This window comes from Erinaceus europaeus, chromosome 1 (assembly GCF_950295315.1).
Source record: "Erinaceus europaeus chromosome 1, mEriEur2.1, whole genome shotgun sequence".
Taxonomy (NCBI): Eukaryota; Metazoa; Chordata; class Mammalia; order Eulipotyphla; family Erinaceidae; genus Erinaceus; species Erinaceus europaeus.
The window spans coordinates 125491254-125512286 of NC_080162.1; the positions used below are offsets into that span (position 1 = coordinate 125491254).

Sequence of the window (21033 nt, forward strand, 5' to 3'; positions counted from 1 at the left end):
GCATCTACTTTCCTAAGAGGAGACATGTCACTCACTCAGGTGCAGTTGTTCTTGTGGGCAGAGGGCCTGTAGATCTGCCTCAGCACAGTGCTTAAACACCTGCAATAATGACCTTGAGTATACTCATGACTTGCCAAAGGGTGTGCTTCCTGGGAGCTGACTACTTTGCTCACAACCATCTTGTTAAGACCTTTGTACAGGTGTGTACACTGAGACCAGTGGTGTGTGTCTAAAATTGCACAGCTCGAAAGAAACTAACTGAATTAAAGTTGCAGCCCACGTATTCTGGCTCCTGGTTGTGCTTTGTCTTTCTTCCTGAGGTTTGCTACCCCTTACTGCGCTCACTTTCTCCACAGTCACTTCAGAGTGGACCAGGTCAGGCTAAGAGGTCTCTGGATTCTGCAATCTGTAAGCATTGTCCATGTTTAAGTCTGGAGAAGTGAGCTCGTGTTTCTAGAAGCATCCTGGTGACTTGCTTTTATATCAAAGTTAATTCATCTTGTTGCCAAGTTCCTCTAATAAACGCTTCCCTCCAAATGGGAAGACTTGTTGAGTGTCTGCTATATGAATTTTTTTTTTTCAAAAAGCTCACTTAAACTGTTCTAGATGTGAGGTAGACTAGATTCCTGTTTTACAGATTAAAATGTAGGTCCCTAGACAGTGTATAGTAAGAAATTAAAATTGCATCTAATGAGTACATGGTGTATAGAGTTTCAAATTCTGTTCTCTGTTCCTTATAAAATGTTACCACCATAAGGAATTAAACAAAACTACTGCTTGTTTATTTGTTTATAGATTTTGTAAGATTCAGTCATTTGTGTATTAAGTTTTCTTTTTCACCTGAACAGTGCTCAGCTCTGGGGGCGGGATTGAACCTGGGACCTCTGAGCCTTAGGCATGAGAGTCTTTTTGCATACCCATTCTGCAGTATTCCTCTACCCCTTTTTCCTCTTCTTACACATCTTACTTGTAAAAAAAAAAATCTGTCTCACAGATGTGCTAAAGGTAATTCAGACATTTAACTTTTAAAGTCCTTGAACTCTTCCTTTCAGGGAACACTAGAACTTTGTGCAAGACAGGCAAACCTGGAAGCACCCCTGGAAGATTGTGTTTCTGAAAGAATTGACCAAGTTTCTCCAGTGTGCCACAAATACCACATGTCTTCAGATTCAGAAAAACAGCACTGAAATATAAAAGTTATTTGGAGCCCCTGTGGAAAATTGGGAAAGGGAGATGGAAAACATGAATGTGAAAATAAATGTATTCTCTAATCCCCATGAAGAGCTTCCTATTGTTTTCTTTTTTCTCTCTTTTTTCTTTTTAGATAGGACAGAGAGAAATGGAGAGAGGATGGGAAGACAGAGAGGGGGAGAGAAAAAGATAGATACCTGCAGACCTGCTTCACCGCCTGTGAAGTGACTCCCCTGCAGGTGGAGAGCCTGGTGCTCTAACCAGGATCATTATGCCAGTCCTTTCACTTCACACCACGTGTGCTTAACCTGCTGTGCTACTGCCGGACTCCCAAAGAACTTCCTATTGTTAGAGCTAAGCACTGTTATTAAGTTGCACTGTAGTCAGCCTGTTGTCACACACATATCCGTACACCTCGACAATTATATAATTCGATCTGCATCTCCAAGTACCATGTACAGATATGTTAATTATCATTTAATTAATAGGAAGTAAATAATGAGCCCAACACATTTTTCTTAAATGCCTTGTTGGTGCCAGACACAAATGTGTCAGAACTGGGGCACCTGTTGTGAACAAAACAAAACAAAACAAAAACACTAGTTTTCTCTGTTGGTTTTATAAAGTTGAAATCAGACTCTTAATTTTTTTTTTCTTTTTGCATCAGCCTTTTGTGCCTGCACAATTCCATCAATCCCTGCTGACATTTTTTTTTTTTTTTGTCTTTTATTTTTCAAAGAAATTGTTGACACAGACAGGGAGGTAGAGACAGAAGAGAGGGACACCACAATGCAACTCTACTGTTCTTGAAACCACCAGGTATAGTGCAGTTGTGTAGGTGCTAGGGGCTTACCTAGGTATTTGTGCTTTGAAAAGTGCACTTTGGACCTGGGAGGTGGTGCAATGGATATAGTGTTTGACTTTCAAGCATTAGTCCTCAGAATCCATGGACAAGAGTAATGCTGTGGTTCTATCTCTCCACTTCTCTCATTAATAATTAAATAGATCTTAAAAAAAAAAAGACATAACATACCAGGTGTAAATGCATTTTTGGATGTTGTTTTATGTCTTGGACTTTATGTCTTCACAAGAATGTTGTCCTGTTCTTCTAAATGGGAAAATCTTGTACAAAAATTAAAATAGAATTTTTTTTCTTGCTTTGATTTTTTTCCTTTCCTCCTTCTTCCCTTCCTTTCCTTCCTTTCTTCTTTCTTTCAATGTTTTATTTATTTTAATCTCTCTCTCTCTCTCTCTTTCACTCACTCACTCACTCACACACACCCACACACCTACCCACCCACCCACCCACCCACCCAGAGCTTATCTGGTTTATGGTGGTGCTGGGGATTGGACCTGGAACATCAGACATGAAAGTCTTCTGAATAGCCATTAATGCTTGCTGTGTCTACAACCCAATAGAATTTTTAAGGGCTATGTCTTTCTGCTCATGGTTGTGCCATAGTTTATCCTTTTACATTTTCTTAGGGAAGTATTTAACTTTTCCTTTTTTTTTTTTCATTATAAATGTCTGATGAACTTCATTGTACTGGGCATACTTGTTTTATTTTTGACTAAACAAGGTTTTTCTCAGAAAATAACAGACTATCCTCTCCCCCAGCTCCACCCCTACCTCTGTTGGAAGAACAGCTTCTAAGGTGAGCCTGAGCATTCATTTAGAAAAGTAGCCATCATTAAATGACTGCCTAGATAAACATTTGTAGGTGTTAATTGCTCCTGCAGGGGGTCTTTGAAGCTCCCACAGCTTCTCTTCCTTTGAAGTTTTGTTTTTGCTGGAACCAAAAACCTCCCTGTGTCTCTTTCTGAGCAAGCACCTCAGCTTTCTTTCTCTTAGCATTGTACACTCTTTCCCAGGGAGTCAGCATGAGAAGACCCCCACATAGCTGGATGTCTTTCTTTCAGGGGTTGTAACATGGAATCAAAATATTTGTTTCTATTGTGCTTTCACTTTGATGATGAGAGCCTATCTCAAGTGAATTTGGGCTGCTGGCTTACCTGTAAGTAAGGTTTGGGGATTCTAAGTGCAATTGAGGCACTGGCCGAAGAATTAAAAAAAAAAAACACAAAAAGACTGAGAAAACATTGGACGCAAAGAGTTAAATGCTTTCTTTGCTTCATATTTGCCTTCAAACAGTGGTGAGAGTTACAGTGTTACATTTCCTCTCTTCTTCTAGGAAAGTCTTAGAAGACAGCCTTAGTAGGGACTGACCCACACAGATATTCCTTAACTAGATACTTCACCTCTTAGCCTCAGTTTCCACATCTACAAGTGGAGATTATAATACTTGCCTCTCAGGGTCATTAAGAGGTTTCAAGGAGGTGGAGTGTGTGTGTTTGTGTGTGTGTGTGTGTGTGTGTGTGTGTGTGTGTGTGTGTGTGAATGTACCTTAAACATGTACTTTAAAGTGTTGATTTTATTGAAACTCTTCCTGCCATTTTCTTATCAAGCACAGAAGTTCCCTAAGTTTCATAATTTGGCTTTTTTTTAATTGTTGTAGTTAATGTTGTTGTCGTTGTTGGACAGGACAGAGAGAAATGGAGAGAGGAGGGGAAGACAGAGAGGGGGAGAGAAAGACACCTGCAGACCTGTTTCACTGCCTGTGAAGGGACTCCTCTACAGGTGGGGAGCTGGGGGCTTGAACCTGGATCCTTACACAGATCCTTGTGCTTCACGCCAACTTGCAGTGCTACTGCCTGACTCCCTATTTGGCTTTTCTTAACTAAGCCACAGCTAGAACTCTGCTCGCTTCCTTAAGTCTCGATGCCCAAGAAACTGTGGTTGCTGCCCGGGTCCACCCACCCATTGTATCTGTGGACTGTAAAAGAGCTCTCATTTTAAAATGGAGCTCCCAGGTTGCATGGGGCACATGGAGAGTGGTCCTTTGGACTGTCAGGTACTTCCTTCCCTTCCTGTCCTTCAAGTTTCCTGTTTGATCACTCCAGAAAGTCAGAAGATCCCTTTTGTGGTAAACATAGAACTCACTCTCACTTGAGGGTAACTGAGACACCTGGCATGAAAGGAGCTCAGTTACTCAACTCACCTCCCTGGGCTGCTTTGACAGACCCTTAGGCTGCAAAGAAAGGAAAGTCACACAGGATTTATTGAGAAAATGACATGAGGCAGAGGCTGAACTGAGTCTGTTCCAGTAAGTTCCAAGATGCAGTGCAGTATCTTTCTTTCTACTGTGGGCCTTCATATCTCCTTGGCCAGCATGTATACACACGGTGTGTGTGTGTGTGTGTGTGTGTGTGTGTGTGTGTGTGTCAACTATTGGCTAGACTTCAGTTCTCTCAGCTAGGACCTGGAATAAAGCATCCTACTAAGTTTTAGTAGTCATTATCATGGCTCCTGAAGAAAACCATCCAGAATACTCTTATGTTTTTGGATGTGATAATAAAGGCAGTTCTCTTTCATTGTCATTCTTAATCTACTTGGCCACCATCTTTTTGCAAAGAACAGCCTGACGCTGCTTCCTGGAGCGGGGGACTGTGGTTAGAGGAAGTTGGCTGTGACAAGTACTGTTGAGGCCATATCCTGTTAGTACTGACATATTTGAGCTCTGCTGTTGATGATAATGGCAATAACAGTTAATATTTCTTGAGAGTGTATTGTATGCGTAGTGATAGGCAGCATCTTTAAAGTTCACCCTAGGAGGAAGATACTCATTTCAAAGGCAGAGCTTATTTAGAGGGAGCTTGCCTAAAAGTTTATATCTACCACATGAACCAAGGCACTCCGACTTCTAAACGCTGTTCTTAATCAACTTCTTCTACATAGCTGGAACTGATGTCATAAGGACCGTGGGCTCACAAACAATAATGTCATTGATTTATAAAGTATTGCTTGGGTTTCTCACCTAGGATTTATTTAGTCTTAACTTTAAAGAAACAATTCTCACCAGTTTAGTAATCTGATTTCTCAGCCCATAGTTGATTGGAAGCAATATATTTAAAGAGAGGTGCTTTTTGCAGACAGATCTGGGAGAAATGGACAGCAGGCAACTTGAATGTGAGGAAGCAGACCAGGAACTGATCAAGTACAATGCTCGGAAGAAGAAAAGAAGTAGAGCCATTTAAGAATGGTTGGCGTAGCGCCCAAGTGTTTGTCCTACAGACTCTTCCAGGGTGTTTGCCTCTGAGTTCTGCCACCTAGCATCTGACCCCAGCCAGGGCTTCTGTAAATATTTGATGAACTACACCACAGTACATTGTTGAATGTAAGCCATCACTGGTGTACATTGCCTTTGTTTAAGAACCTCAAGGATCCAGCCAGGGAAGTGCTTCAGAGGTAGAGGTCAAGCTCTGCAAGTGTGGGACCCTGGTTTTAACCTTTGACACCACATAAAATGAATGAGCTGTACACTGGTCTTTTTCTCATTGTCTCTCAGTGAACAACAATAACAATTGTTTATTTATTTATAAAAAAGTAAGTGGAGGAGGGGCCAGGTGGTGATGTACGTGGTTAAGCACACATATTATAGTGCTTAGGGTCCCAGCTTCAAGCCCCTAGTCCCCACCTGCAAGGGGAAAGCTTCATGAGTAGTTAAGCAGGGCTGCAGGTGTCTCTCTGTCTCGTTCTCTCTATCTCCCCCTTCAATTTTTCTCTCTGTCTATCCAATAATAAATAAATAAAAATATTTTAAAAATAAGTGGAGGAATTGGCAAAAGGGCTCACTTGGACAGTGTACCTGCTTTGCCATGTGCATGACCTATGTTTGAAATGAGGCCTCAGGTCATTGGGGGAGATTTTGGTAATGTGGTAGCTATGTCTCTGCCCCTTTCTGTTTTCCACCTAGAAATAACTTAAAAGAGAGAAAGAGACAAAGAGCAGAAGGGCATCACTTGTCTGAGGTGCCAAAAATTGAACTTCAGACCCCATGATTGCCAGTCCAGCACTCAATCACTGCCCTATGATTAAAATAAAAATATTTTGTTGCTTCCCAAGAACAAGCTTTTCATTGAAAACTTGGCTACCATCCTTAACAGGTTTTCTAGGGCTCCAGATACATGGGATCTCCCTATAGTTGGCATAGAAGTTCTGGTCTTTATTGTTAATTCAAATTTCTAGGGCTTTATGTCATATTAGTAAAATTATAAGAAGTGTTTTTCTTTTTCCTTTTTTACCAGAGCACTGCTCAGCTCTACCTTATGATGGTGTGCAGGAATAAACCTAGGGCTATAGAGCCTCAGGCATGAGAGTTTCTTTGCATAATCATTATGCTATCTACCCCCCAACCTCTGGCATTCTTGTGATGCTATTCATTCTTTTACTTTAGTGTGGTTTGTGTGTGTGTGTGTGTGTGTGTGTGTGTGTGTGAGAGAGAGAGAGAGAGAGAGAATATGCATATGTATGCATGCTTGCATACTTCAGAGAGAAAAATACAAGAACACTGAGACAGACAAAGAATGTGATAGAGTACTGCCCTGCCATTTATGATGTTTGTGGTTTTTTTTTTTTTTTTTTTTTTTGTCTTTCATGGCTTTTTGTGGTACTGAACCCAAGACTTCACATATATAAGTTGCTCTGTCGTTTTTTCCCCTCATTCATGCTATTGTAATTGAGTAGTGTCCAGAATTACTTAAGAGTATGGTCCTGGGAGTCGGGTTGTAGTGCAGCGGGTTAAGCGCAGGTGGCGCAAAGCACAAGGACCAGCATAAGGATCCCGGTTCGAACCCTGGCTCCCCACCTGCAGGGGAGTCGCTTTACAGGTGGTGAAGCAGGTCTGCAGGTGTCTATCTTTCTCTCCTCCTCTCTGTCTTCCCCTCCTCTCTCCATTTCTCTCTGTCCTATCCAACAATGACAACAACAATAATAACTACAATAATAAAACAACAAGGGCAACAAAAAGGAATAAATAAATAAAGTAAATATTAAAAAAAAAAAAAGAGTATGGTCCTTCACCATTCTGACTTCCCTGGACAGACAACCTTACCAGTGTGTCCTGAAGTCTCACCTCTCCAGAGCCCTATAGAAAGATAGAAACAGGCTGGGGGTTATGGATCAACTTGCCACAGTTCATGTCTAGAGGAGAAGCAATTGCAGAAGTCAGAACTCCCACCTTCTGTGTCCCATAAAGAATTTTGGTCCATACTCCCAGACAGGGGTAAAAAAATAGGGAAGCATCCAGTAGAGGGTTTGGGACATGGAACTCTGGTGATGGGAACTGTATGGAATTGCACTGTTGTTATCTTACAACCTTGGTAATCATTATTAAATCACTAATCAAAAAGTAAAAAAAAAAGAAGAGGATGTTCCTTAGCCAGACTTAGATGGTTCAACCAGTGTGGCATGTGAAGGTTGAAGGCTATGGGAGAATGTCCTCACGAAGAAGTGTGGGGTTGTCTGCTGGGGATATGGTGCCCAGGATGAGGACAGAGGGTGGAAGTATAGAGTGGATGCCATACTCCCTACGAATTTCCCAGTACCCCAGAACTTTGGTGTAAATCATATACAGATAGCTCCATTGATTACAAAATACGACCATGCCGTGACCCTTGATTAGAGACGAAAAATAGTTCATTCATATACTTAACTTTCTTTCCTCCCTCCCTCCCTCCCTCCCTCCCTCCCTCCCTCCCTCCCTTCCTTCCTTCCTTCCATTTTTTTTTTTTTGCCTCCAGGGTTGTTGCTGGGGCTCGGTGGTGCCTGCACCACAGAATCCACTGCTCCTGGAGGCTACTTTTTCCCCTTTTGTTGCCCTTGTTTTTATCATTGTTGTGGTCATTATTGTTGTTGGATAGGACAGAGAGAGGAGGGGAAAGACAGAGAGGGAGAGAAAAAGATAGACACCTGCAGATCTGCTTCACCACCTTTGAAGTGATTCCTCTGCAGGTGGGGAGCCGGGGGCTCGAACCAGGATTCTTATGCCAGTCTTTGTGCTTGGTGCCATGTGCGCTTAAGCCTGACCCCCTCATTCATATACTTTCAAGGTGAGTTTGTCCACTTCCATCTCCCTCTTTATCCTCAGCCCTGTAACTAAGACACATTCCACTTGCTTCTCTCATTCTGCCAGGTAGCTTTTTCTCTCTTTCTTGAATAGCTGTCCCTCAGCGCCATCTTATTTCCTCCACTGTTGCTTCCTTAATGTCTCAGAATCAGTCAGATCCTCATATGTTCTCACAGAGTATTTAATACTTGCCATAACTGTGACTTGACTTTCCTTTAGCTAACTTTTCTCCAGTCATTTGTACAGCAACTGAATGCAGGATTCACATTGATTTTACCTTAAGTACTCACCACATATTTAATGAGCCACAGTGAACAAAACCTACACCATACACTCTTGAAGCTTATAGTCTAATGAAGTCCAGTATCATACTATGATGGCATATGTTAGAAAGTGCTTGCTTGATACTGCAGAGAAAAAGCAGATTTGGAAAGAGTTGTGGGCTGTGGATCTCAACCTGGGAAGGTTCTAGACATGGGTTCTAACCCTGCTACTGGATAGTCAGACTCTGGGAATGAAATGATGCTTTTTTTTTAAAATATTTTATTTATTCATTTTCTCTTTTGTTGTTCTTGTTGTTTTTCATTGTTGTTGTAGTTATTATTGTTATTGATGTTGTCGTTGGATAGGACAGAGAGAAATGGAGAGAGGAGGGGAAGACAGAGAGGGGCAGAGAAAGATAGACACCTGCAGACGTGCTTCACCGCTTGTGAAGGAAATGATGCTTTTTATACGTGTATGAGGTGTGTGTGTGTGTGTGGGGGGAGTTTGATGCAAGTTAAGAATGAGGGTGAGAGTGGTCTGGGAGATGACACAGTGGATAAAGCCTTGGACTCTCAAACAGGAATGAGGGTGAGGGAGGCTGCTGCACTTTTGAATATGTTGAAGGATTGGAAAAGTGACATTGAAGTCACCCACCATCATCACATCATTTCATTTATTATTATCTTTTTTGGGGGGGTGAGGATAGCAGGTATTGAACCTAGGGCATCATTTGTGAAAAGCATGTACCCTACCACAGAGTGAAATCCCAGGAGCCCTTTAGAGTCTAGTATATGTTTTACTTTTCTCCCTGATTGTAGACATTTGGTTTTTGTTGAAAAAAAAAAAAAAAAAGCATTGGTCTACCTTCCTTGAACACACAAGTGTTGACTTGTGTTTTCAAAGTATGGAATGAGTGGCTTGCTTTGTTGCCTCCCTTGTATTCTTCCCTCCCCACAGTGCATTTTGATCATTTGCTTTAACTTTTAAGATGAAATGTTTCTTCCAAAGATTTTTTTCCTTCTCTTTGTTTTCATTGTTCTACTGGGTAAGAGTGTCAGTGAGGCCAAATTAAAATGAACTGAAGGGGAGTCGGGCTGTAGCGCAGCGGGTTAAGCGCAGGTGGCGCAAAGCACAAGGACCGGCATAAGGATCCCGGTTCGAACCCCGGCTCCCCACCTGCAGGGGAGTTGCTTCACAGGCAGTGAAGCAGGTCTGCAGGTGTCTATCTTTCTCTCCTCCTCTCTGTCTTCCCCTCCTCTCTCCATTTCTCTCTGTCCTATCCAGCAATGACAACAACAATAATAACTACAACAATAAAACAACAAGGGCAACAAAAGGGAATAAATAAATAAAATAAATATTTAAAAAAATAAAATGAACTGAAAATGTTGGCTGATTTATTCACATCTAAAGAATTTATTTTTATTTTATATTACTTTATTTTATTTTTGCCAGGGTTATCGTTGGGGGCCGCAGTGCCAGCACTATCAATTCACTGCTCCCAGCAACCATTTTTTTTTTTTCCTTTGTCAGGACAGAGAGAAATTGAGAGGAGAGGGGAGATGGAAAGAGAAAGACAGACACCTGCAGAGGGGAACCGGGGGGGGGGTGGGGGGGGGGGCTCAAATCCAGGTCCGTTGTGCATGGTGATGGGGCGCTTCACTGAGTGTGCCACTGCTCAGCCCCCCACCCCCTTGAACTTATTACTATAGGTGAAACTACTACGGTCTCTTTATTATTCTGCTTTAATAGAGGGTAAATGTTAGGACTTTTAAAGGCAAACGCTAGAAGAAGAAGAAGGACTTTTAAAAAATATTTATTCCCTTTTATTGCTCTTGTTGTTTTATTGTTGTAGTTATTATTGAGGTCGTTGTTGTTGGATAGGACCCAGAGAAATGGAGAGAGGAAGGGAAGACACAGAGGGGGAGAGAAAGATAGACACCTGCAGATCTGCTTCACCGCTTGTGAAGCGACTCCCCTGCAGGTGGGGAGCTGGGGGCTCGAACCAGGATCCTTATGCTGGTCCTTGTGCTTTGAGCCATGTGTGCTTAACCCGATGTGCTACCGCCCTACCCCCAGATGTTGAGACTTTTTATTCCCAGCGTGTTTTTGTTTTTTTTTTTCTCCCTCTCAAGTGAGTGGTTGAATGTAACTTCTGGCTTAATCTTTTTTTTTTTTTTTTTTACTCAGGTTGCATCTGAACTCTGTTAACTGATACTGAAACATTGCCCCAGAATATATACTAAAAGAGTGCTTAATTGAGCTACCAGGCTTTTAATGAATTCATGCTGAGATTTATCATTTAATTAAAAATGAAATGGAAAAAAGCAAAAGGAAAGTGTACAATTGTTTCCCCCACTGACCTCTTATCCTCTGCGTCAAAATCTCTTAGCTTGCAGAATTGCATGGGATATTGTGCAAAATTACTCAAGGTGTAAGAGATAAAATGGAGGTTACACTATATCACAATTAGTTGACTTTTCCCTAGCTCTTGAAAAATTGATTCAGATTTGGTTGCAATCAGATGACAGTTGATTAAATGTGAATTATGTTCTTACAAAGCTTGGTCAGGTCATTACCCAGAATGGTTTCTAGGTCTGTATATCTGAATCAATCTGAAAAATCTAACTAGGAGAAGTCTGGTGCTGAAATGCTCTGGCTTTACTGGAAGGCGGAGAATACATTTGTCTTGAAAAGACAATTTTTTTTATCTGCTATATGCTCCTTTAAAATTCACAATGCATTAAAATATCTAGTAAAAATAAGCTAAGAAGTCAGCAACCTTAATTCAAGATATATAGAAACTATTCAAGGGGCCAGGTGGTGGTGCACCTGATTGAGTGCATCTGTTATAATATGCAAGGACCCAGGTTCAAGCTCCCAGTCCTTACCTGCAAGGGGGAAGCTTTCCAAGTCGTGAAGTAGTACTGCAGGTGTCCTTCTGTCTCTCTCCCTCTCTCTCTCCACCTTCTTTTCAATTTCTGGCTGTTTCTATCCAATAAATAAATAAAGATAATAAAAATTAAAAAAAGAAAAGGGATTCTAGGACGTTTTGGTGACTGTTGGAGCTTCTTTGTTTTATTCATATGGTATTCTTGCACAGAGACTTTGAAGTCATCACTGATTGGGTCTACTAGGTCTGCACAGATATGTGCATGTCTCTATATCTGTTCTGTGTTTTTCTGATAAGAGAAGCATGCTGTTCAGTCATTCTATTGTGGCATCAGATAGTTTAGTCTGGAGGGAAGAGCAAGAACCTCATGGAAGTGACCTTGAAGGTCTAGTATAACTTGTTGCAATAGAGATAAAAATCCAGAGTGATTAAGCAACTTGTTCAAGGTTATGTAGCTAGTTGGGACAGAATCAGGACTGAACACGCACGCCATCTCTTGACTTCTAGCCTTGTAGCACATGGAGGTTATGCACAGGAACTCTGGAGGCGAATAGTTTGTACTGAAAGGTGGCTCTTTCATTTGCTGTAAAACATTGGGCAACTTCCTTGCTTCTATGTCTTTACTTGGAAACTGGAGGTGATAACAATGTCTACTTCACAGGGCTGTTACTGTGAGGATTGAGTAATTTTACATGTAATATTAAAACTGTTGCTGGTACAAAGTAAGCACTTAATAAATAATCAATGTGACTGTCATTACTCTGTTCCATTAAGCCACAGAAGACTTGTATAATTCCAGACTTGCCATTTATGCGTTTTTGTCACTGTTTTCATTTTATGTCTGTCACTTGACCTGTCTGTTTATAGCTCATTATAATTGTAATGTGCTGTGATATAGTAGCTTGCCAGTCATATAGAAGTTCTTGGTGGTTTGGCATGGGCCCCAACTTCCAACCACCTGTAGTAACAGCTGCCAACTACAATAGGTTACCATTTCCTGCATGTTGTTCAACCAAGAATGCAAATCATTAGCTTGACTTTGTCTTAAAAAATTCTCATGGCGCAAAGCGCAAGGACCGGGTTCGAGCCCCCGGCTCCCCACCTTCAGGGGAGTCGCATCACAAGCTGTGAAGCAGGTCTGCAGGTGTCTATTTTTCTCTCCCCCTGTCTTCTGTCTTCACCTCCTCTCTCCATTTCTCTCTGTCCTATCCAACAATGACATCATCAATAACAACAACAATAATAACTACAATAAAAAACAAGGGCAACAAAAGAGAGTAAATAAATATTAAAAAAAATATTCTCTGTCCTGGGTGGGGGTAGATAGCATAATGGTTATGCAAAGAGACTCTCATGCCTGAGGCTCTGATGTCCCAGGTTTAATTCCCCACATCACCATAAGCCAGAGCTGAGTAGTGCTCTGGTAAAAAAAAAAAAAGAAAAGAAAAAGAAAAAAAGAGAAAAGAAAAAGAAAAAAAATTCTCTGTCCTTTTATGAAATTATTTCCCACCATTTCCATGATACGGATTCCTTTTTTTCGGGGGGTGGGGGATGGGGCTGTACTGGAATTTAACAACTCTAGTCCTTCTTTCCTTCCTTCCTTCCTTCCTTCCTTCCTTCCTTCCTTTCCTCCCTCCCTCCCTCCTCTTTCTTTCTCTCTCTCCCTTCCTTTCTTTCTTTCTTTCTTTCTTTCTTTCTTTCTTTCTTTCTTTCTTTCTTTCTTTCTCTTTCTTTCCCAAGGTAGGAGGAGGCAGAAACAAAGAGAAAGATATCATAGCACTAAAGCTTTCCTTAGTGCAGTGGGGGCTGTGCTCAAACCTAAGTGGTTCCAATGAGAAAACATACACACTATCCAAGTGAGCTATTTTGTCAGCCCATTTTTGTGACACTGAGCATCACATGGTTCATTTTATTTCAGACTCTAGGAAAAAAACAACAACATTAAGATGGTGGGAGCTATGCCATGGAAATAACCTTGCATAAGACAGAGAAGACCAAGCTATTTCTTCTACATAGCATGTGGGGGATCTTATCATGCTAGAGCACATGGCAAATCAAAAAAAATGGTGAATATCTCTCTCAACAGCTTTCATGTCTATTAACAGTTGTCAATTTCTCTTTTAGGATGATCTTTGCAATAGCTGTGAGACCTGGGCCACTGTACTGCATCTGTATGTTGAGTTAAAAATGGTATATGTTTATCTTACACTTGTAAAAAACATCCTAGGGTGAATTTTAGCTAGGATTTATTTTTTATTAATTTAAAGAAATATTTAGTTATTTTTCCCTTTTGTTGCCCTTGTTTTTTTTTTACTGTTGTTGTTGTTAGTGTCTTTGTTGTTAGATAGTTATTCTTGTCATCGTTGTTGGATAGGACAGAGAGAAATGGAGAGAGGAGGGTAAGACAGAGGGGGAGAGAAAGACACCTACAGACCTGCTTTACTGCTTGTGAAGTGGTTCCCCTATAGGTGGGGAGCCGGGGTCTTGAACCGGGATCCTTACGCCGTTCCTTGCGCTTTGCACCATGTGCGCTTAACCAGTTGCGCTACTGCCCGACTCCCAGGTAGGATTTTTCATCCTGTGTTTTGAAGTTGTGGGAGGATCCAGATACATGGTAGTTCATTTTTTCCTTCTTTCTCCTAGGAGCTATAACTGCATTCATGAACAACCCCCTTCAAAGAGCTGTTCTACAATATCATTTTGGCCATCAAATCTGTATGTGAACTGATTCTTAACTGGGTTTCATATTATGTACAGGTCTTGCTGTACTTGTGATTTTTCAAGGCTCAAATCCTGTCTTTTGGAACTTTACCATATCAGAAACAAAACATGTTAGAATGGCATCACATCTTGGCTATAATTCACAGAATCATAAAGTTTTCTCTAATACCATCTTTTAAAAAGGTGGCACTAGTGAGTTGTTCACTAAATACAAGTAAAGTGAAACCTTATTTGCACCCCAACTTTGATATTATTTGGCTCCAGACAGGAAGCAGGTGTGTATTTGAACTCAAAGGTGATTATAGACCTGTATTTTCATATGGAGTGAATATTCCCAGTTCTTTTTCTTTTTTCTGCTGGAACATTCCTGAGTCAGGTGTTGAAGATTATTTGGTGCCAAGAATTAAGGTGCTATTTCAAAACCTATTAAGAAAACTTTTTTTGGTCCCCCCCCCCTTGTCCCAAAGCCCTCTTCTCTCTTCTTCACAAAGCAAAATAATCTGACTTGCAGATTCATGTAGTAGTGATCATATTGTATTTCCCAATTAACAAATTTAATTAGATGAATTGAATTAATAGGATTATTGGATGTGTTTCTGAATGTTTAAAATACTCACTTCTGGACTACCTAGGTATGGTATCTTGAGAACCTTCTGAGTCTGTTTCTATTCGAGACATGGTCTAACCTATCATTGGAAGCCTGTCACTGTAGTTTCCCTTGGAGGTATAAAAGTGGTCTAGTGATTTTTCAGATTACAGCGCATAAAACAGCAGGCCATTTTGCCTGCCCTTCAGCACAGGGCATTCCCTGGTTATCATCCTAGCTCATCAACAAAAGCCTTGATGAAGGATTTCTCTGTCCACACAGAGCAGGTGAGATGGCAATCTGAGGCCTTGTATCCAACATGTATGGAGGGTGTCTCAGAAGGCTTTCTTCTCCCTCTGTTCTCTTACCCTGCTTAATTCTGGAACCTGGATTTGTAGGTTTAGTGACTCTTCTACATGTCTTGTCATTCAGTACCTGGAGAAGTTCTAGAATTTAGACGGGGTTGGGGGGGAGAGGGAGCAGTTTAATCTCTTGATCATTCTACCTTGCGTTTATGATAATTTATTTTTTGTCAACATCTTTTTTTTTCTTCCTCTTTTTTATTTTTATTTGACAGGACAGAGAGAAATTGAGAGGGATGGGGGTATAGAGAGGGAGAGAGAAAGATAGACACCTGCACACCCGCTGTAATTACCGCTTGAGAAGTGTCCTTCCTACAGGTGGGGAGCAGGAACTCAAACCTGGATCCTTTAGCATGGTAATATGTGCGCTTAAGGGAGTGTGCCACCATCCTCCGCCATCATTACATCATCGTATTTGATTAGACCATTGTAGTTTTTTTTTTTTTTTTCCGTCTAGAAATTCCACAAGCCAAGCAGATAGAGCCAGTCTTATGGCATATTCTGGGAGTTTTTGCTTTCTTTTTGTAGTTCTCTTTAGTATACACTGAGTTTTTTTTTTTTCTTTCCCTCCAAATATAGATCAAGAGGGTTAGACCAAAAAGAATATTGGAATCAAAGTATATAGCACCTCCTTTCATGGTGAAAAATGCACAAATAGGTTCTTTCGCTTTACTCTGTGTGACTCCAAATCACAGTTATTTGAGTTCTTTAAACTTTTGTTCTGCTTCATACTTTATCTTCATATTGTGCAGTCTTGCTTCAAGAGTTGTGTATTTGTTTTGACTCTTATTTCTCTGGCAGCTAGTATATTGCTGAGCATATGGTTGGTCAAGAAATACCTATCAAATGAGTGCCTTTTGTTAGTGTAGACTTTTGGAATTGGTTGATAGGATCCTGTCAAAGGGGATGTGGAGTAGCAATAAAATTTAGAAGGGAGCCCCACCTACTATCATCAGGTTCAAAAGAGTAAGTTGGAGTAATATTAGAGATTCAACAAAAATAGAGTTGCTAATAATTGAAAATATTTGGGCCTTTTATTGAACTTATAGTGAGGTTCTTAGTCATCATTCTATAATATCTCAAACACCCTTCTTTTTGGAAATTGAACTGCATTGCATTTTAGTCTTTGGCCAGGTATAGTTTATCTTATTATGAAGGACATGGATTTATTTTGAAGGGTTGATTTTTTTTTTTTTTTTTTTTTTTACTTTTTGGGGAAGTACAGAAATCATTGAAAAGAATTGTGCTGGAGCTTTTCCAGCAGCTTCCCAGTAGAAAAAAAGTCCTCTCTGCTAATTCCTCTGGTGTTTTTGAGGGTTTATGCCAAGGAAGGGTCCAACTGTCCTCTTGGAGAAGAACCTTAGTCCCCACTATATGCTGATGAATAGAATGCCTGCATGCCATGCTCAGCCAACTGCCTGTGGTTTATTCAGTCTTCTTGGACTCTCCTCTCATCGCAAAGACCACCACAGCTCTACTGTCTTTTCTACCTGTGACATAGTTTTACAACAGGATGGCTTCTGCTTTCATGGATCATCCTGAGACCATTTCTTCACAGGTCTGTAGTTGGCATTTCTCTGCAGAGAAGCACTGGATACTTTGCACTACCCCTGGCAAGTGTTGACTTCACAGACCCCTTTTTCTTAGATAGACTCTTTAGCTGTTACCAGAAATCATCAGAGGTACTTGCTTATGTCTGTTAAACAAATCACATCATCCTTTCCTGCTTCTTGCTTTAAGTTACTCTCATTTCTTCCCCAGTAGCCCTCCCTTTTGTGAAGACTTATGTTTGCATGTGCACACACACACACACACACACACTCTCTCTCTCTCTCTCTCTTTTGTCTTAACCTTGACTCCCTCATCTGACATCAAACCTACTCCTACCATTTCAAATCATGCTATCTCACTCCTGAGATTTCATCCAGAAATTCGGTGTTTACATTTAACCTTATAAGATAGACTCACCAAAGGTTATTGCACAGACCTCAATCTGTTGAATGTTCTGAACAAAAACTAAATAGTGTAGATTGCAGATTGCAGACTATTAGAGCATTGCCCATCATGTAAATGTTATGAAAGTTAAGTCCACTATACTGTTGGGTTGTTGGAAAAGCTATGATGCATTTTTTGCATAGAAAAACATGTCATGACTTTTCTGTCAGCCCAATATAGCCCCCACCCTCCATTTACAATCTTAACAGATGAGTGAATGTTTTTTTTTTTTTTTTGGCATGTAACATTATTTTCTTGAGAACAGCATATTATATATGCATACATACATATATCCTGTTGTGTAATTTCTTTTTTACAGCCACTTAATTATATATCTAACTTCATTCCATGTCTGTACATGTAGATAGCTCTCTTCCTCATTTTAACAACCATAAGGCATATCCGCTGTGAAGATAGTTTGTTGATTAGATTATGGCCAATTGCAAAATGAAATGTATGACTCCTGCTCTCAGTTTGCCTTTTTGCATATGCAGCCTCAGATCTTGACAGCAAAATGAGTTTTTTTTTTTTTTTAAAAGGTGGTGGGCAAAAAAAAAAAGAAAAGGTGGGTGGGCTATATAGTTAATTTAATTATTATCACTGTTGCCAGCCACTGTCTAAAAATCTGTCGTAAAGGCTTAAAAAAAAAAACTTGAGATATTTATTGCTTTCTATAAAGTAAAAATAAGGTTCTTTTTAAAATTTATCCCAATCTCAATCTCCACTAACCAATTAGTCCTATGAAAAGAACAGTGAGAGCTTGCACTAATGCAGGACTGCTCTGAGATTCAGAATTGACGATAATGGACATCAGGGTGTAATTCCTTAAAAAAGTATGATATGGCTTATTGAGTGTTCTTTGTAGAAAGTTGATTGCTAGATACAACTGCAGACTGTCTCATGGCATTTCACATAGTGCTTTCAAGATATCTTTATTTTCTCTCGTGGCACTGGTGAGTAGGAGTCATAACTTGCCAGATGATATCAAAGTCTAAGAATGGGATAGAGACTAGGTCTTACTATTATGATTTGATCAAAAGCAAACAAGACAAAAACAGAGCTCGAGAGAGAAGGCTGCTACATTTTCCTCATTGCGGGACTAAAATGCTATATGTTAAAATTTCACTTTCTGATAGAACTGACTGGTGGACAGATAGGATTTATTTCTTTTGGGTCAGGAAGAAATTGTCAAATTTTAGTTTGATAGTACTTTTTTTTTTTTAAATCTGTCTCCTCCCTCTTCCTCCTACTCTCTTCTTTCTTCTCCACCTCCTCCTCTTTCTTCCTTTTTTTTTTTTTTTAGAACATGGGTGTGTTAATCAAACAGCAGCCACTGTTTAAAACAGCAGCCTTCTGTGGTGTTTGCAGACTGAAAAGTTAAGCCATACAGAAATAATTTTGCAGTTTTTGATGGAGCAGGGTCCCTTCTGTCTCGGCTTTACCCAAATGAGTCAGAATGGGCTGACCTGATTTCATAAGAGAAGACTAATATGGAGTCTGGTATAATATATGTGCCATGAAAAATGCTGACTTTTCTCCTTCCCTCCAGGTTTTATAATTCCCAGGAGCATTGGCTTTAATGTCCCCCAAATAAGAATGTGAATGACCATACAATTGTATCTTGCTGATTTCCACTCCTAAATAAGCATCCTGGTAATATTATCTTTCTCAGCAGAGCGGGGGAAAAAAAGGGTATGTTCCACAGTTGATGTTTGATACTTTTACTCTACGTGCTTCAAACAGTATTAATTTCTATGTGCTGATTGCACATTGCATTTAATTAAAGGCAGTTCTATTCACAGAGGTATTTGTAGGACTCCCCCCCTCCCAGAAATGATTAAAACAAATAGGCATCTGGTATTTGTTTTGTATAACACAATCCTCATAAAATGAAGAGTAATAAAACATAATTATCTGTAAAGGATTGTTTTATAAGAATGGGCTTATTCTATCAGGTTTTTAAATTCTGCTCATCTGATAAAAAAAAATCTCTTTGTATATTAATATACAGCTGTAATAACAGAATTTTCCCAAGTATGTGCATGAGTCCAACTTATCTTTTATTAAGCAAAATTTTTCTACTGTAGCACACATGATAAACGTCTGTTAATAGTCCTAGGCAAACATGTTAGAGTGAAGAAATATATTTTTTACTCTACATTTTGTTCAACTAGTATAGCTTTTATTATTTTTCCTGCACATAAAAAATAATTTGATAGTCACCTCTCTGAATTCTAAAAAAAAAAAAAAAACTTTCAGAAAAGGGTACTTCAAACTTTGACATCTTTTTTTTATAAGATTTGTAGACCTTTTAATCTTGGTTGAGCAATAGGATATGCATGATAATTATTTTGAAATCTGTTTAATGTGAAACTGAGGCTTTAGCTTTAGTACCTGAATATATGAGAAAAGAAAAATACCCAGTCCTTGTGCAGGAGAGCACTTACTTATTTTAAGGGATGGACTCATTTCTAGGGATGTGAAAATACTTATCTGAGAAAGAGGTTGCAGTGTGGGAAGTGTAAAAATTATTAATTCAGGGGTAGGGTTGGTGTCAGATTGGATAGCAGTGCCTATATCCCTGGAGGCTCCTGTTCCCAAGACTGTTTTTATTGTTTCTATCCAGTGCTGGGCACGAGCCTTCAAGTGGTGAATTCATCCTCTGAGGTTGTGTGTCCATCGCTGCAAGAATAAAAGAAGCACTAACAGAACCATGCAGTGCAGTATTTCACAATGGCAGTTTTATGTGGTTGTGTGATGTTGTAGAGCCTTGTATGTGATATTGATCCTATTCTTTTGAATCAAAGCACTGAGATTTTATTGGAGAAGGGTGGCTTCAGGAATAATCGGGTCTAACACAAAATTAAACCCTTAAAATAGTTATCCCATTCTGCTTACTATTAAACTAATTCCTTACAGGAAGTAAAGGTACATAGATCTACTATTTATATCCAACTGGAATGGTAATTTCTAATTTTAGATTTCCAACTCTTTTTATATGATATTATATTTTTCTAGTGAAATTGTACCGAAACATTCATATTATTATGAAAGCAAGCTGAGTTAAATAGACATAGAGAGTTGGTTTCTCTCTTCATCTTGTCATCTATTAGAGGATGAATAGCTTAAAATAAGAGCATCAACTCCACATCTAAAGAGAGGCTTAATATTCCAATTTGAGATCGACAGTTACTTTGTGTGCTTATTTGAAATACCATTTTGAACATACTTGGCAACTTAAAGTACCCAATTAAAATGCTCTGAAGAAAAAGGAAGTCTGCTGATGTGTAATTAGTTCTTAGGATTCAGAGCATTTTCTTTATATGTGGAAGGCCATAATAGGAAATCACTGGACACAATAGCTTCATTCCAGGTGCTGAGCTTAGAAGACATATTGAAGATGGATTATTTCTGTACTCTTGCACCTAAAGTGGTTTGCTCCAAGAGGTTCCCAATTCCATAAACACTCTGGATTGGGGAGGAGGAGGAGGGACGTGAAAAAAAAAAAAAGCAGTTACTTCCACACAATTTTGGGTATTGTTCATTATAATTAGCTTTACATATGATGGATATTATGTAACTATTATAAAGAAGTGCTTAATTTCTCATGATCTCTATTTTATTTCACTGACAACCTCAGTTCATCCTTATTTTTATTATTTTAATTTTGTAAAGAGACAAGGTTTGGACACCAGGATGTTCGCCAAATATTGTATTACTCCTTACTGAAAAATAAAGCCAAATGATCACTGTATATTCCCAGATTATTTATAAGGTTTATGATAGACCAAAACCAATAAGCACTTAATAGCTTACCTTATTTTAAAGTCAGATTCACTTAAAGGATGGTTTGCTAATGCTTCAAATGTTCCTCTAAAATAGATAGTTGGGGCCACTTTCTAGGTATTTTCTCCTAATCCTCCGATTTCTTACAAGGTATTTTCATGAAGGGTGCTAGCATATATGACATTTATTGCTTAATAATTCAAACATAGCCACCTCATTTGCAATAGAGTCTCATCCCAATTCCTTTCAGTTTGTATTGATTGTGGCACA

The 21033-nt window shown here is 39.5% G+C and overlaps 1 protein-coding gene across 2 annotated transcripts in view; it reads left to right on the forward strand.

The window, feature by feature from the left end:
• Positions 1-21033, forward strand: part of EXT1 (exostosin glycosyltransferase 1) — a 351759-nt gene that overhangs the window by 7310 nt on the left and 323416 nt on the right. The window contains exon 2 of one of the 2 annotated variants that reach the window (XM_060195721.1): positions 13957-14028. The exons of the other annotated variant lie outside the window; for it this stretch is intronic. Coding sequence (XP_060051704.1) covers positions 13957-14028 — 72 coding nt within the window. The remainder of the gene's footprint in view (positions 1-13956; positions 14029-21033) is intronic. 2 annotated transcript variants of the gene reach the window in all.